Source organism: Schistocerca serialis, chromosome 8 (assembly GCF_023864345.2).
Source record: "Schistocerca serialis cubense isolate TAMUIC-IGC-003099 chromosome 8, iqSchSeri2.2, whole genome shotgun sequence".
Lineage (NCBI taxonomy): Eukaryota > Metazoa > Arthropoda > Insecta > Orthoptera > Acrididae > Schistocerca > Schistocerca serialis.
The window spans coordinates 273,748,389-273,766,951 of record NC_064645.1 but is presented as its reverse complement, the minus strand read 5'-3'; the positions used below and the strand labels follow the sequence as shown (position 1 = coordinate 273,766,951).

Sequence of the window (18,563 nt, the reverse complement as noted above, 5' to 3'; positions counted from 1 at the left end):
GATGCCTAAACCAAGGCCCCGTCATCCTAGTGGAAACTGCCTGAAGAAGAGTTAAGACCAAAAATGTTTGACAAGTTCAATCACACGTGAAAGTTCTTATCACTATTTCATCAATAACAACGGGATAGTGCATCAGGAAATCCTGTCTTATTGTCACTTGGTCAATAAGGAATACTACCTGGAAGTTATGCACAATTTGCATGAAGCAATCCATAGAAAATTACCAGAATTGTGGCTAAACTGCTGGTGGAAATCCCATCATGTTAACAATCCCGCTCACACTTCAATGCTTGTTCATGATTTTTTGGCAAAAAATAAACCCGTTATGTTGCCTCGGCCTTCGTATTCGCCAGACATTACTCCCTGAGACTACTTTCTATTCCCGGGGCTGAAAAGAACCATGAAAGGATGTTGTTTTGCCACTGTTAATGAGATGAAAGCAGAATCACTGAAGGAGCTGAACACTTTAATGGAAAGTGAGTTCCAGAAGTGCTTCCAAGGTTGGAAAAAGTGCTGGCAAAAGTGTATTATATCTGAGGGGGGTTACCTTGAAGGGGACGGAATGGAGGTTGATGAATAAATAAAGATTCCTTAAGAAAAACAAAAAGTCCCCTTCCTTTTTGATCACGCCTCATATATACTCACAGACAATGACTAGGTAATATTACCAGGGATGCTTCATATTTTGATTCATAAATTTCCTGTCTTCAATCATGATTGGAGCACTGCCTAATTAAGTCATGTGCTTATTGTTCTATTTAGATGTGTGTTGAAATTCTCTGCATTCAAATTCAATAAGCTACTGCATTTTATGTGAGGCCATAAGTTTCAGTACTCTCATGTGGTTGGCACACAGTTCCTGGTATGTTGCTCATAGAATCAGTTGATTTTAACTGGGGCTTAGCTGCTTGGAGGATGCCAACTGTTGCTGTTGGTTCATCTTGTATCTGACCTTTGCAGGATAAGAATTTTCTCTCATGAACTCTGCTGGCAGTAATTCGAAAACTTGCACAGTTGCCAGTTTCTCTCTATTTTGTTAGGCACTCTGTGTTGCTATGTGCAAGAGTTGATTTAGAAAAGCCCAGTGTTGTGTGGAGGAGAATATCACAGAAAACTAAACAAATATTTATTTGTAATGCAGGTGTTGTCAGACATATATGACATAAAAGTTAAAAATGCTAGCATATTTCACTTACTTTCATTCCATAATGCCATACAGGATCTTTTTGCATAAAACATTTAGCCAAGCTAAAATTTTCCAACTCCAGAAGGGTGTAATACAAATTCTTTGTGATGTGAACTCAAGAATGTCCAGCAGAGGCCTGTCCAATGGACTGGGGATACTAACTACTGCCTCTCAGTATATGTATTCATTAATAATAATTCTCATAAATAACATTGTCTTTTTCAAGCCAACAGTTAGTCATAGAATAAATACTAGAAGTAAGAATAATCTTCATAGAGATTTAAAGTTAGTTAATTTGGTCCTGAAAGCTTTAAGAGAATCCGAAGGATTTATTGGTGGCCATCCACTCTATCTACTCCATTGATTAATTTCTTAGCAGAACCAACTGATTTATATACTATTAATAATCTCAATTAACATGAGTGTTATGTAAAATATGTAAGCTGAACATCTTCAGTGCAGTAATGTGATCAATACGGATAACCTGCCAATTGATTTCTTGTTTTGATAATGTGTGTCTACAGTAGCCTAAGAAATATCATTTGTGCTCCAGAGTGCTGTACATTTATCTGTTTTGTGACAAGCTTGTTGTTACTATTTTACTTAGTATCTGTCGAGCAGACGTTGGCACATATTTTTTTGTAAATATGTGTTATGCATTTCTCTTGTATCCTTGAGGATGTGCTCACAGTGAATCTATGGAATAAAAAGTATGATCTAATTTAATCTAAACAACACTTGGTTCACTGGGTTAGTTAATTTTGTTCCTGCACATATCATTAAAAGCGACTGGATTGGTCGGATTATGTAATTCGTAAATAGAGTTTACAGAGCCACTTGGTGCTTCAGATCTTGATCGTTGTTGATGAGGTTCCAGGGACTTTCAGTAATTATTATGTTAATGAGTTCATGATGAAACAACTGTGACCCCTGATATTAACTTGCATCTTACTGAACACTCATTGTTATGTAGTGCTGGTTGTCAAATGGGTTAATGATAGCAGGCTGAGGAAACTTCTGTCAACCCTGAAACTGCAAAGCAAGTGAGAAGGAGACTTTTTGGAAGTGTTCAGGTTGGTATCACATAGTTGACATGAAAATCTGATACCTGTCAGTATTCACCTGTGGGTATCCAAGAAACACAGTGGCTTGGTATGCTGTCCACAAGCTGGTCTGTCGAAAAATTCAGAAGTTTGGAATGTCCCCGATTTACATTATGTGATCAAAAGAATCCGGACACCTGGCTGAAAATGACTTAAAATTTTGTGGCGTCCTGCATTGGTAATGCTCGAGTTCAATATGGTGTTGGCCCACCCTTAGCCTTGATGGCAGCTTCCACTCTCAAAGGCATACATTCAGTCAGGTCCTGGAAGGTTTCTTGGGGAATGGCAGCCCATTCTTCACGGAGTGCTGCACTGAGGAGAGGTATTGGTGTCAGTCAGTGAGGCCTGGCATGAAGTCAGTATTCCAAAACATCCCAAAGGTGTTCTATAGGATACAGGTCAGGACTCTCTGCAGGCCAGTCCCTTACAGGGATGTTATTGTCATGTAACTACTCCACCACAGGCCGTGCATTATGAACAGGTGCTCAATCGTGTTGAAAGATGCAATCGCCATCTCCGAATTGCTCTTCAACAGTGAGAAGCAAGAAGGTGCTGAAAACATCAATATAGGCCTATGCTGTGATATGCCATGCAGAACTACAAGTAGTGTAAGCCCCGTCCATGAAAAACACGACCACACCATAACACCACTGCCTCCGAATTTTACTGTTAGCACTACACACACTGGCAGATGACGTTCACCAGGTGTTCGCCATATCCACACCCTGCCATTGTATCGTCACATTGTGTACCGTGATTCATCACTCCAAACAACAGTTTTTCCACTGTTCAGTCGTCCAATGTTTATGCTCCTTACACCAAGCGAAGTGTTGTTTGGCATTTACTGGCATGATGTATGGCTTATGAACAGCCACTCAACCATGAAATCAAAGTTTTCTCACCTCCCGCCTTGCTGTCATAGTACTTGCAGTGGATCCTGTTACAGTTTGTAATTCCTTTGTGATGGTCTGGATAGATGTCTGCCTATCACACATTATGACCCCATTCAATTGTTGGCGGTCTCTGTCAGTCAACAGACGAGGTCGGCCTGTACACTTTTGTGCTGTACATGTTCTGTCATGTTTCCACTTTATTATCATATCGGAAACAGTGGACCTAGGGATGTTGAGGAATGTGTACAGATGTATGACCCAAGTGACACCCAGTCATCTGACGACGTTCGAAGTCCATGAGTCCCTCGGAGTGCGCCATTCTGCTCTCTCAAGATGTCTAATGACAACTGAGGTCACTGATATGGAGTACCTGGCAGTAGGTAGCAGCGCAATGCACCCAATATGAAAAAAAACTTATGTTTTTTGGGATGTGTGGATACTTTTGTTCACATAGTGTACGTATGGCAACTCATTCACTAACAGAACTTGTTCACACACATTCTGTTTCTTAACAGCAGTAAGTTCAGTATTAAGTAATGTTACAAAGGTTTGCTCAGATATGTTGTGATTATTTGTGAGATCAGTCACAATAGGAAAAGAGCTACAGCAGATTGAAACACTAAAGGTATGCTTGGCACCCTTTACTGATGCTTACTTGCAGAAGGAATGTTGCCCGGTGGCAAATTGATGGCACAGCCAACTTCTTTTTCCAGACAGTAATTTCATCGGTATATCTAGAATTGAAATCAAACTCTTGCAGTCGTGTTGAAGACATTGTTGAATGTGTATTATGTATGAGTCATGTCTTACCTTAGTGAGTGATAAAACTGCAGTTCCTCATGTGGGAATTGGAGAACATAATCCAGACAAGTGTTTCTGTTGTAACAGACTAAGCACTATGATTTCCTCTTCTTGTCTAACATTTTGAAATCCTTTTGCAAATAACTTGGAGGTGAAAGAAAGTAGAATCTATGATTTTTGACTTTTCTATTGGTTTTGTTGTCTTCCGTTCACTGTTAATGTGGATTTCACCTACCAAACACCCTTTATAGTCAAAGACAGTGAAGACCTCAGACTCTAATAAGGAGAGATAGATGGAGTTTGTCTTCATGAAAAAGAGAAAAAAAACCTGCAGATTATACAGTATTATCTGTCCAATCCATCTTCTTGCCACTTGCTTGTAATATGACCTCTTAGTGGAAAATCCAAATAGAAATTGTCATGTAATATGTTGAGGATTGTTTAACTACAGTAGTATGAGCTTTTTGGTGCTAACACCTGTGTCTCACATATCCCCTTGACTTAATTACAACAGAAAGGGCAAATAAATTATCAGCTCCAAGTCAGGTACAAGCTTCTGATGGGAATGAGGTAGGAGCCTACAGATAATACAGCGAAAAATTATTAAATAGGGTTTTGATGAGTTCCTGTACAATAACTGTAATACCATTATTTCAAGGTAGTGGTTTGTGCGCAACATTTTTATAAAATAATGTATGGCGAGGCTCTTCCTTTGCATGCTTTTGCTGCAGATCAGACTCCTCAATTGATTCAGAAGAGGATAGTGAGGATTCATCACCAATAACGAGTGATTCAAGTGATTCTTCATATGCTGAAGGTGTGACTGGAAGCTTTTATGGTGGATATGGAAACTGTTTCCATTGTGGTATGTAAAAGTCATTTATTTACATTAATATGATTAAAAAGGCTTTAGATAAAGGTTAATGAATGTGTAAACCCTTATGTACTATATCGTTATAAAATTGATTAAGGTTCATTATTCTGTTGTCACAGTGTGGCATTATACTGTTTTAAAAAATCCTAGTGATGACCCTCTGTCAAAAACCCAACGTGGATTTCCTAATTTAAACTCATTTGGAACTTACGGACATTCTTCTCGAATTTCTATCCACTGAATGATTCTGTGCTTCCACCTGGTCTATAGTCATGCCCCTGGTCTGGTTAAACCTATCATAAGGTCCTAAAATATGCAAACCGTATTGTTGTAGCTTCATACTGGCCCTCTCGAAATATCTACATGCTGAAACTGTTTATACTGGTGGTGGAAAAGATGTGAAATGCTTTCACACTTGCTGAACACCACACACAACACTCTGTGCAAGAAGCCTGCAAAGTCTTCATGACAGAACTGGTAGCTGTTGCTAGAGCCCTCCATTTCATCGAAAACAAAACTCTCAGCAGTTTTTGGTATGCAATGACTGAGCAATCAGCAGTATGCACATTAGTGACCGATGCTACCCTCACTGCATAGTAGTGCTTGCTATCCAAGACCTTGTATTATCTCAGTAATAATACATATTTGTTTCCCTCTGTATTCTGAATCATAAAGGCATCCTGGTGTATGGACTAGTTGAAGTCTTACCCAGGGAAGACACTACATGGCCGACGTGGGCAGTGGTCGCTGGGCACTGGTTTGTGAATGCAGATGAGTCTTGGAATCCATTGCATCTTGAGCAGGGAATAGTGACCTACTGATCCATCCAGCAAACCGTGCCCCATCCAGAAGACCATTGTTGTATGAAATTGATCCTTTTGTCCGTCTCAGAATGAGGCATGCTGCTCCATGTTGGCTTTATCGTATGCTGCGAGATACCTTTCACGTCTTTCTCTGTTTTCTATAGTTTCGAACCTCCTCGTATTTGCATTGACTTCACTTTGTCTACTTCAAAGGTGTGTATGTATATTATTTTGTGCACATCTTGTGACAGCTGTGGTTTGGATGAGTGGGGCTGGGGGTGTTGCAGGTTGCCTCTTGCCACAGCTGAATCCTGAGGGTACACCAGTTGCTTCTGACCTACATGCCGGACTGTCTGTGAATTTGATCTACAAACAAGGGACTGGTAAACTTGCAGTTTCATCCCTTAGCCCCCTGCAAGAAACTAACCACATTAACTTTACACATATGTTTCATAACTTGCTATTTTGTAGCAAACGATAGGTGCCTGGTATTTGCATTTGTACTTGGGGATTATGAGTTTACATTTCCTTATAGAGGTGTTTCCAATAATTTTAGGATGATATCATTGCTTCTCAGACATACAGTTAAAACTCCTTAAGTCAAGTTTAATGTGTCCTTTTCAAAAGCTATATTTACTCCCAAAGTGTACTCCTATGTCAGACATGGTTGTACAACAGATTTGACTTCTGACACCACATTTCAATAATCAGCCTTCTTTGCGGCCTGACAACATTTATGTTGCCTCAAATTGCTCCTGTTATCTTAATCTCACTAACAAGAAATGAAGTCACCGCACATTTTACACAATACAGGCCTTGTGATACTACACTTACACAATAAGCCATGTAAGAATAATTAAATTTTTGGATGTCTTGTTCTCTTTATAATGACTGATAATAGTTTGGGGTCTCCTCTTTGATAGATTGATAGTAAATAATTCACATTAAATGCCCTAACATTGTATCCCAGTAAAATGATCTTGTAGGTCCCCTCATATTTTCATCTTTCGCAAGTTGTGCATATTGTACTCTGATCAGCCTTGGTTTTTATTTTCTAGTATTTCAGGAAGAATTCTTTTTCATATATATGTGGGATTTTTAAGCAACCTTTCACTCCACATGTTGCCTTTTTCCCCCTCCAGTGCGTCTGTTGAGAAAGCCTACCTGGTAGAAGAGAGAGAAAATATCCAAATAAGAACTGTACATTTTTCAGGGATCACCTACCAAGCATGAAAGAGAGAGAGTAATCCAATTCCAGAGACAAACCCCAAAAGGTAGACATTTATTGAAGGACATCTTCTAAACACCATGAGCTACACTTGAAATGTTTATCTGCCAAACCAGTCTTCAGGTGTATAACCCATTTCAGTGGCATCTGTTGCAGAGGAACAATCAACTGTTTGTACATCAGTTTCTGCAGTATGATAGCTGTATGTATAATAGTAGAAATATGTCTACTTACATTATTTATCACTGTAGCAAGACATGTGAATAGCACCAAGGGAACTGCCAAGCTTAACGTCCCCCCCTGATGGACAGATCACCATCAACAGTGCCACATGCCCTCACTTCGTGAGGCACTTCAAAGAGGTTCGGTATTTAAAACAGGACATTGGCGCTAAGTCTGGTGATCAAGAACTTTACACCATCACCTCCCCTTGCCAGCCAAATACTGGCAGTGAAAGTTTTTTCCACCACCAGGCTTCAAACCGGGTTACACTTGGGTTAAGTGCCACCATACAAGCATCTGTTAGCCATCTCGGCCATGGAGAGGGGTATGTTGTCAGTTCATGCAGTAGGCTATGAAATTAACACTATCACATAGTACAAGGATTGATGTGTATGTTACTGCTGTCAAATCTTGTGGAGAGACATGTTGTAGAAATTGGTTTCCTTACATCTGTTTATTCCTCTGTAACAGACTCCACGGACGACCCGTTACCAGTTTGGCAGGTAAGTGCACCTCATTGTGTTGTGATGATGTCCTTTAATAAAAGGTGCAGAGCATCAGGCATTCAAGATTTTCACAAGATGGATGTTATACATTATGATTGTTTTTACTGTTAAATTTGTGAATGTGTATTGCTAGAAGAATTGGGTAACAAAGTTCTTCCAATTTTACCTCACAAAATTATGTTAATTGTAAAATGGATATTTAGAGCTCATACAGAGGATTACCCATCCTCCCTATGCCCAATTCATGATTGTAACAGGAAAGGGGAAATAAGAAAATGATAGTGGTACATCTGCTGTACATAGTATGGTAGCTTGCAGCATGTTGATTTGAGTTACGGATGTAGGCTGCAGCAGTCTGAACTGTGGCCCACACCTATTGATTTGAGACTTCCCCAGCTTGAAACTGAATACGTGTGGACAATTATGTTAATGCAGAACACATTTCAGGTTGACTCTAGAATAAAAAGAAATATGTCATGTGAGGCAGTGATAATGCTATTTCTGCACCTACACACATACTCTGCAAGCCACAATATGACATAAGGCAGAGGGTACCTTGTACCACTACTAGACATTTCCTTCCTCTTCTACTCACAAGTAAAGTGAGGGAAAAAACGAGTGCCTATATGCATCCATTTGTGCCCCAATTTCTCTTTGTTCTTGGTCATTACACAGTTTGTACTGTGGCAACAATAGGGTCATCCAGCAGTCAGTTTCAAATGCCAGTACTCTAAATTTTCTCAATAGTGTTTTGTAAAAAGAACCTCGTTTTCTCAATAGTGTTTCGTAAAAAGAACCTCGTGTTCACTCCAGGGATTCCCATTTGAGAACATGAAGCAAACCAACTGGTAGCAAATCTAATAGCTCATCTCAGAATCCTCCCTTTAATCTAACCTGGTGGGGATTCCAAACACTTGAGCAGTACTCAACAATGGGTCGCACTAGTATTCTGTACATGGTTTCCTTTACATATGAACTAACTTTCCTAAAATTCTCCCAGTAAACTGAAGTTGACCATTTGCCTTGCCTATTACGGTCCTTATGTTCTCATTTCATTTCATATCATTTTGCAACATTACGCCTAAATATTTAATTGATGTGATGGTGTCAAGCAGAACACTACTAATGCTGTTTTCAAATATTATGGGATTGCTTTTCCTACTCATTTGCCTCTTGTATCCTCCTACACTCAATATATGGCGACATCTTCCTGTACACCACAGCGTCATCAGCAAACAGCCACAGATTGCTTCTCACCCGGTCAATCAGATCATTTATGTGCATAGAGAATAAAAGTGATCCTATCACACTGGGGCATTTCTGACAATACCCTTGTATCTTACAAACACTTGTCGTCGAGGACAAAGTATTAGGTTCTATTACATAAGAAATCTTTGAGCCACTTGCATATCTGGGAAAATAATTTTTAATTGTAGACTTTCATTAACAGTTTGCATTGGGACACCATGTCAAACACTGTCTGGAAATCTAGGTCTTCATCCATAGTTTGCAGGCTTATCCTGTGAGGAAAGGGCAAGTTGAGTTTTGTTTGAGCAATGCTTTGTAAATCCCTCCATATTTGTGGACAGAAGCTGTACCATATCAAGGAAATTTATTATATTCTGATTCAGAATGTGTTTAAGAACTATGCAGCATACCAATGTTAAGGATATTGGTCTGTAATTTTACAGGCCCGTTCTTTTACCCTTCTTATATACAGGAGTCACCTGCACCTTTTTCCAGCTGCTAGGGACTTTGCACTGGGTAAGAGATTCACAATAAATGCAAGCTAAGTAATGGGTCAATGCCCTAGAGTACTCCTTGTAAAACCAAATTGACATTCCATCTGGATGTGGTGACTTTCAGTTCTTCTCTATACTAGGGATGCCTGTTGCTATGTTCTCCGTACAGGAGTCTGTGTGATAATCAAACAGTGGTATGTTTATGTGATCCTCCTGCATGAATGATTCCTTAAATGTGAAATTGAAAACTTCAGCTTTCCTTTTGCTGTCATGTACTGCCACAACAAACCAGTCAACAAATAACTATGTCCTTCATATTGGAACCGTAAATGATATCCATTTTCTAAGTGATAAATTTTATGTAGGATCAGAATTTACTCCGGTTCTCAGCAAGATCTTTTGCTAAGATAAGACAGTAGAAGTTGATGCATGGTTCCCACATTGCTGTTTTACAAACATATGACTTCCTGCTAACTTGTGCCTTGCACCATGTGTGCACGCTGTTTTGAACTGACAGTGCAACAATCTCATTTCCTGAGAATTTTCCGAATTTTATTATTAAAACCCAGTGGGTCTTTTCCAGTTTAATCCACCTACTCAGCAGTCAGCATACACTTCTCCAGAGCATGATCTACATTCAGTTCAAACAATGCTCGTAATTCCTCTATGTCCTTCGTATTAGAACTGTAAATGATATCCATTTTCTAAGTGAGATGCTGACAACTGCTTACTGCTCTTTCTAGCAAAACACTTCTAACCTTCTTGAAGGATTTATTTACTTTAGGAGCCATTGTCATGATGACATCATGATCACTAATCCCTGTCTCAGTACTGACACTGCCGCCACAGTCAGGCTTGCTTATAGTGACAATGTCTAAAAGTTTTTGTTGTGTGTGTGCTGTCGCACTAGCTGCTGAAGACAGTTATCAGAAAACATTTTCAAAACTGCTTCACAAGACTGTGCCCATATCATCTGCAGTGAATTCATAGACATCCCAATCTATACTCGTTAAATTAAAATCACGTCCAACTAATATTGCATGATTTCGGTTTTTCTGCACTGCTTATGTACACTTTCTTTGAATTATCCTAAATCTCTGATGATGCTGTTGAGTGGCCAATAAAAGCATCTGATAACTAACTTGGAAAATCCAGGAAGTAATGTAACAATATTATGAAAAAGATAGTTACTACTCACCATATAGCGGAGGTGTTGAGTTGCAGATACACGTGATGAAAAGACTGTCTGACAGTATGACTCGACACCTCCACTGTATGCTGAGTAGCAACTTCTCTTTTCATAATATTTTTACAATAATTAACTTGAGTTCATCGAGGTGTGTTACTTGCATCCAGATAACTTCAGTCAGACTAAATTTTGACCTCGATAGGTAGTAGAAATTTGGAACTTGTTGTTTTGAATTCAAAGATTGCCACCATTAATGAAGTGAAATTGACACACAAGTAATGTACTGAAATTCTGTGACAATCCATTTGATCACCTCTTAGTTGAGTTAGTGCCATTTTACAGCCAGGTGAGATTTCCGCAATATGGCTGCTAAAGTGTTTTTTTGTGTGTTGTAAGATGAAATTGAAAAATGCCTCCTTGGAGAGGAAAGAGCACCTATATGAAGTTCAGATTTCAGATAGTCATTGAGCTCTGGATTCAAGATAATTTAATATTTATTATTTATTCGTGTGTGTGTGTGTGTGTGTGTGTGTGTGTGTGTGTGTGTGTGTGTGTGTGTGGGCGCGCGCACGCGCTTGTGTACTTTTACTTGTCAAATCAATTTTTATTCAGATAGAATTGCTTCACACTAGTCAGCCACTTTCATGTTAGTCCCTTTCAGCTTTTACCCACCTCTCCCAACGCTGCTACCATTGCTGGAAGCATTGGCGGAAAGCCTCTTTAAGCCAATGCTGTGTTGTATTTAGCAAAAAAATTATGAATTAATTGAGAACAGAGTGCTTTATTGTTGTGAGTGCCAAATGCGCACTGCACACAAATATGGCTGTTTGCATCTCACTGTTCAAAAAGGCAACACATAACCTCTTGGTAGTACTCCTTATTGGCAATAGTGCCTTCTGGGGCATACCCATGATGGACAACACCACTGGAGTAAAAAAAAAGTCATTCAGCACGACTTCATAACGATGCTGCAGTCCTGTCTCACTTTTTTTTGTCTTACTGGTGATGGATGCTTCCATTGCGATAACTAGAAATTTGTTTCTGAGGCATACACATAAACCCAGGGCTTACCACCAGTGATCACTGTGGGGTTACTGTTCATTGTTTCTGAGGCATACACATAAACCCAGGGCTTACCACCAGTGATCACTGTGGGGTTACTGTTCACATTATCCAGCATGTCCTGTGCAATCTCCAAACGAAGTTGCTTATGCTCAGTTGTTAGCTGTGATCCTCCTGAAGTCAAAATGCTCCATTAAAATGGAATGAATGTATTCACTACTAACTTTAACCCTATCTACAAGTTGTCTGATCATGATTTGTTTATCCTGCATCACCATTGTCCTTACGTGATCAGTGACAACTTCATTTGCGAACGTTGAGGGCCTATCTGCACTAGCTTGATGCTTCGCTGATGAGTGGCCATCTTTGAAGTGATTGTACCACTCCTTAATGTGTGCGGTATCCTTCATTTTATCCCCAAACACTTGTTGCATATTGCAGATTTTTTCAACTTGAGAATCAGTAAGATTTAGATGTTATAAAAAAATGTTGGAAATTTTTTAATGTGCCCTGTGTGTGTGTGTTTAACAGAGAAGCAGCACCTGTGCCCTTTGATCTCAAAGACTAGTACTAATCACTTTATTTGGTTCCTTTTCAGGGAGACATGGGCACTGGGCCAATGGATGTCCTGATCTCTTTTGAATACACCTCCACATCAAATGTCTGGTTGTTGTTGTACCACACAGTAAATTTATGCAGTAGCTTAGCTCTGTAATGCATAAGTTATTATAAGTTATGCACAATATTCTGTATTTTATCAAACATAACTTGAACTGCTGTGATTTTATTTATTTTATTGTTTTGGTTTACAGATGTAGTATTGTGATAAACTGAAATGTTAACTACATTTTTATGTGCTGTGGTATTTGCATTATTACTGCAACAATAACACACTGATTTTATAGTAAATCCTTCATATGAAAACTTAAAATGCATTGTTAAGTATCCCATATGATCACAAAAATGTTAGTTTGAACTTTATTAAATATCAGTCTTAAACATCCCATCGTCTGTGATTAGGAACACTTTTTTATGAATAAAATTGTTTTATCTGTTGGTAATAATTTGCAATACATTTGTTTTGGACTAAATTATGTGAATACATTGTTTTAATATGCTCATAAAATCCTACTTGAAAATATCACAAATTGTGATGTTTCCTTATTTATAGATGTTTCTAATTTGTGTAATGGAAGATAGTAATTACGGCACAACAGTGATGCTTTAGAAAAGTTTTCATAAGGCAAATTAACCATCTGGGAAATGTGTGCTAAACTAACTAGAAGAATGGATAAATAATTCACTATTCAAAGAAAAAACCTGTTCTAGCAAAGAGAGAGAGGAAATATAGTACATAAAATAAATAGAAAAAAATTGTGTCAATGGTTAGTGAATGGGCATGACCTTGCCCATAAAAGCCAAAATTGCTACTTGTTATCATTATACAGATCCTTTGTCATGCATGTACTTTCGTTACAAAATCTGTGTATGTAATTCATTCATTTGCTTCTGGATTGGCTGCAATTAAAAGATCGATAATGTAAATCTATCAAGTGGTAAGCTTGTACGGAAACTTGGGGCATATATGAAAGAATTCAAAGAAGATTCACAGTTTCTGTGAATCATCCTTACCTATTGGTGTACCTCATCTGCAAGAAGTAAGACATTAAGCAGTAACTCTTTAACTGCCTTCAAGAAGGATATTCATTTGATTTCCTACAGTACTTTGTTGTGTACCAATTCAGATTACACCACACAGTGCATTTTGTCTTCAGAACAATTACAGATACTGGAGTGGTTAATGAATCATTATTCATTATTGGATGTACAATTGTCTTTTGCTACTTCAAACCTTGTTCTAATTGTTTGTTCTCTTCAGAAAATATCTAAAATACAGAAAACGGGTGTTTTACTTAATCCTTAAATTGAAGAGATTGTCATGAGCCTACCCACAAAATTGGTGGCTATTTACCACTCAGAAATTTAAATTGTTTCAGTAATTGTTTTGTCATTCAGCTCTTCACAACACTCCTTTGTTTACTTGAAAATGTGTAATGTACAACAGTACTTAAACGCCATGTCTCTGCAATATCCTTTCTTTCAGGATTGCTAGTCCTGCAAGGTTCGCAGGAGAGCTTCTGCAACGTTTTGGAGGGTAGGAGACGAGATACTGGCGGAAGTAAAGCTGTGAGGACGGGGCATGAGTCGTGCTTGGGTAGCTCAGATGGTAGAGCACTTGCCTGTGAAAGGCAAAGGTCCCGAGTTCAAGTCTCGGTCCGGCACACAGTTTTAATCTGCCAGGAAGTTTCAGTACTTAAATAGTTTGTGAAAATGATTTCAAAGAAGTAAAAGTGTTTGATTCTTGCCAAAAAGAAGCAGATTATTGACGCCATGGGATGCGGAGTGGAATGAATGTGAAAACTTTCAGGATTTTGCCATTTGCATTTTCAGTAAAGCAGAAAGATCATAGTGCTGTGTCATACAGAGGAAGTGGACTCTGCAAGGTGAGTTTCTGCATCTGGTAGAATGCTTTTTGAAATCTCTTGATCAGTGTTGGGGGTGTTGTTCATTGTACACTCCTGGAAATGGAAAAAAGAACACATTGACACCGGTGTGTCAGACCCACCATACTTGCTCCGGACACTGCGAGAGGGCTGTACAAGCAATGATCACACGCATGGCACAGCGGACACACCAGGAACCGCGGTGTTGGCCGTCGAATGGCGCTAGCTGCGCAGCATTTGTGCACCGCCGCCGTCAGTGTCAGCCAGTTTGCCGTGGCATACGGAGCTCCATCGCAGTCTTTAACACTGGTAGCATGCCGCGACAGCGTGGACGTGAACCGTATGTGCAGTTGACGGACTTTGAGCGAGGGCGTATAGTGGGCATGCGGGAGGCCGGGTGGACGTACCGCCGAATTGCTCAACACGTGGGGCGTGAGGTCTCCACAGTACATCGATGTTGTCGCCAGTGGTCGGCGGAAGGTGCACGTGCCCGTCGACCTGGGACCGGACCGCAGCGACACGCACGGATGCACGCCAAGACCGTAGGATCCTACGCAGTGCCGTAGGGGACCGCACCGCCACTTCCCAGCAAATTAGGGACACTGTTGCTCCTGGGGTATCGGCGAGGACCATTCGCAACCGTCTCCATGAAGCTGGGCTACGGTCCCGCACACCGTTAGGCCGTCTTCCGCTCACGCCCCAACATCGTGCAGCCCGCCTACAGTGGTGTCGCGACAGGCGTGAATGGAGGGACGAATGGAGACGTGTCGTCTTCAGCGATGAGAGTCGCTTCTGCCTTGGTGCCAATGATGGTCGTATGCGTGTTTGGCGCCGTGCAGGTGAGCGCCACAATCAGGACTGCATACAACCGAGGCACACAGGGCCAACACCCGGCATCATGGTGTAGGGAGCGATCTCCTACACTGGCCGTACACCACTGGTGATCGTTGAGGGGACACTGAATGGTGCACGGTACATTCAAACCGTCATCGAACCCATCGTTCTACCATTCCTAGACCGGCAAGGGAACTTGCTGTTCCAACAGGACAATGCACGTCCGCATGTATCCCGTGCCACCCAACGTGCTCTAGAAGGTGTAAGTCAACTACCCTGGCCAGCAAGATCTCCGGATCTGTCCCCCATTGAGCATGTTTGAGACTGGATGAAGCGTCGTCTCACGCGGTCTGCACGTCCAGCACAAACGCTGGTCCAACTGAGGCACCTGGTGGAAATGGCATGACAAGCCGTTCCACAGGACTACATCCAGCATCTCTACGATCGTCTCCATGGGAGAATAGCAGCCTGCATTGCTGCAAAAGGTGGATATACACTGTACTAGTGCCGACATTGTGCATGATCTGTTGCCTGTGTCTATGTGCCTGTGGTTCTGTCAGTGTGATCATGTGATGTATCTGACCCCAGGAATGTGTCAATAAAGTTTCCCCTTCCTGGGACAATGAATTCACGGTGTTCTTATTTCAATTTCCAGGAGTGTAGTTAAAAGAGAAATTCAGAAAGTTTCAAACATTGAGAAGTTAATCCAAGAAACTGTAACACATACTATTGCACAAACAAAATACTCAGCTTTATATGAAACGAGCCATAAGCATTACTCATTACATGCCACATTTTGGTTTTGATGTTGGCTTCATGGTACATTTAAATTCATTAGACACGCCTATGAAATACAAAACAATTAACTATATACTATGCTACACTGTATGCACAGTGTCCACGCTGCGCCACAAGATGCAATGAAATGTAGGACAGTGGTTAAGACTTCATATTTGTTTTCGAGTTAAGTGTCCTTTGAGTACCTGGATAATTATCCTGGTGTAAGAGTTCCTTGGTTTCCTGAAAACTTGCTGAGTAATTGCTGTCCATATTATGAGGGTGATTTCAAAAGTTCTCGGAATCACCAAGAGAGGTCAGCACTAGTGCAATGAGTTGTTCACGTGATATTTATTGGACTGTTGCTCGTAAACACATGCCACATCAGTGCTCTTGGAAGAGAGCTGTTGAGGTGATGTGGCTCTGATATTCCTGCGTAGTGATTTGTGAGCTGTGATTAAGTACTTCATAAAGAAAGGTATGAAAGCAAAGGACATTCATGCTGATTTCCAAAATACACTGAGGGCTCTGCCCCTTCATATCCAACTGTTGCCAAGTGGACAAATGAATTTAAATTTGGTCGGGAGAGCTTAGATGATGGTCCATCCAGTGATGGACCAAGAGGTGTCACTGCTCCAGAAATCATTTCAAAAGTGCGCAAAATGGTCATGGAGGATTGCTGATTGAAATTGTGTGAAATTACTCACGCTTGCCAGCTGTCATCTGAAAGGGTATATCAACAAAGAATTAGAAATGGAAAAATTATCTGCAAGATGGGTGCCGCGACTCTTGATGCTGGATCAAAAACGCATGAGAATGGACGTATAGGAACAATGTTTGGCCCGTTTTAGGAGAAATGAACAAGATTTTTTGTTGCGATTTGTGACCATGAATGAAACTTTGGTGCATTACTATACCCCAGATACAAAACAACAGTCAAATCAGGGTGTATACGACCCGGGACAACCGGGAGATCCGGGAAAAAGCTGGGAATTTTTTCATCTGGGAGAAAACCAGGTAAAACCCAGGAATTTTTTTAGAGTTCCAGGAATTTTTCATTGGAATTTAAGGAGATGGGACCTGGATAAACTGAAAGAACCAGAGGTTGTACAGAGTTTCAGGGAGAGTATAAGGGAACAATTGACAGGAATGGGGGAAAGAAATACAGTAGAAGAAGAATGGGTAGCTTTGAGGAATGAAATAGTGAAGGCAGCAGAGGATCAAGTAAGTAAAAAGATGAGGGCTAGTAGAAATCCTTGAGTAACAGAAGAGATATTGAATTTAATTGATGAAAGGAGAAAATACAAAAATGCAGTAAGTGAAGCAGGCAAAAAGGAATACAAACGTCTAAAAAATGAGATTGACAGGAAGTCAAAATGGCTAAGCAGGGATGGCTAGAGGACAAATGTAAGGATGTAGAGGCTTATCTCACTAGGGGTAAGATAGATACTGCCTACAGGAAAATTGAAGAGACTTTTGGAGAATAGAGATCACCTGCATGAATATCAAGAGCTCAGATGGAAACCCAGTTCTAAGCAAAGAAGGGAAAGCAGAAAGGTGAAAGGAGTATATAGAGGGTCTATACAGGGGTGATGTTCTTGAGGAATTCATATTCTTGAAGGAAAAAAACCTTGTTTCACAAAGCGACTAGCATCCAGCGCACGTTAAGTCTATCGATTATTCATATGACTTTGAAACACATTACTATCGGTTTTTGAACAGATTCTAAGTTGATTTCTGAATGAATCATAAGTTGATTTGTGAATGCGTGCATAGTGTGCATGATGTCTCTGTCAGGGGAATCCTCATCACATGTAGAAACAAACTTTCCTACAGACAAAAGCGGCTATACGAGCTGACCGGAGTAAAGCCGAATGGCTGAATACCAACCGCTGTCTGATTGGTTGATTGGGTTTGCGAAAGATGAGCATTGTTATAATTACTAGCGAAATCCATAGATTCAGACTTCAGGAGTAGAAATAAACGAAAAACAGGTAAGAAAGATTACACGTTACTTCTCGGTGTATCAAAGAAAATGAAATTTTGACGGTAAATTTTTGGCCAGATCGCGCTATACTAGTAAGGACCAGTTGTGCTGTCCCCAGCTAGCAGCCGCTTAAGTTCTGCTCTGGAAGAAGTGCGGAAAATGCGTTGTACGAACATGTAACAACGCCTAACCAGAGAATAATCGCGGGATAACTAAACCGGTGATTCTGGCAGAGTTAGTGAAGTTAACCTGTGAATAAGCTTTGACATTGACAGGAATAGTTACAGAATTAGTGATAACAAGACTGTTTGTTAGAACAAGGAAGGAGAAGAAACGGGGACATCATACAAATTATGGAACAGTATGGTGATTCCAAGTTTGTATAAAAATTTCGTACTACTACTTTTCGATTTCATGCTTTAAAAACTGGAGCGTATGAATGAAGTGTGAAACTATTCCCTAATGTAAAGCTTTTTGCTTGTAGTAGGCATTTGATATTGATACTGTGAATTATATTCTGTCGTTACTAAAAAGACCGTTTGTGCCAAAACAGTCTCATTTATTTAGTGTGTGTTACAATTGTTGCAGTATTAGAAAGGCCTAGTTTGTTTTATCTAGCAGACAGTGGCAAAATAGACATAATCAGATCGGGAAACCACACCATTCTTGGGCCCTATTTGTATTAACAGCTTTTTCAGTATTAGTGACATTTTGATTTTTCATGTAGCAAAACGTTTGACGAACGTTGATGAGGTAATAGATTCTTTCGCAGGAAGGAAAGCACGCCATGTAAAGCTATAGCAAGATTAGAGAGAAAAAATTCTAGGAGCTAAGGATTGAACAAATGTGTAT

The 18,563-nt window shown here is 40.1% G+C and overlaps 1 protein-coding gene across 3 annotated transcripts in view; it reads left to right on the top strand.

The window, feature by feature from the left end:
- The window catches only part of LOC126416275 (E3 ubiquitin-protein ligase rnf8-like), a 137,267-nt gene extending 124,655 nt beyond the window's left edge, over positions 1-12,612 (top strand). For all 3 annotated transcript variants that reach the window (XM_050083912.1, XM_050083913.1, XM_050083914.1), the window contains exons 11-12: positions 4,715-4,848; positions 12,208-12,612. In XM_050083912.1, coding sequence (XP_049939869.1) covers positions 4,715-4,848; positions 12,208-12,251 — 178 coding nt within the window. In that variant the 3' untranslated portion in view covers positions 12,252-12,612. The remainder of the gene's footprint in view (positions 1-4,714; positions 4,849-12,207) is intronic.
- Positions 12,613-18,563: the final 5,951 nt, after the last annotated feature.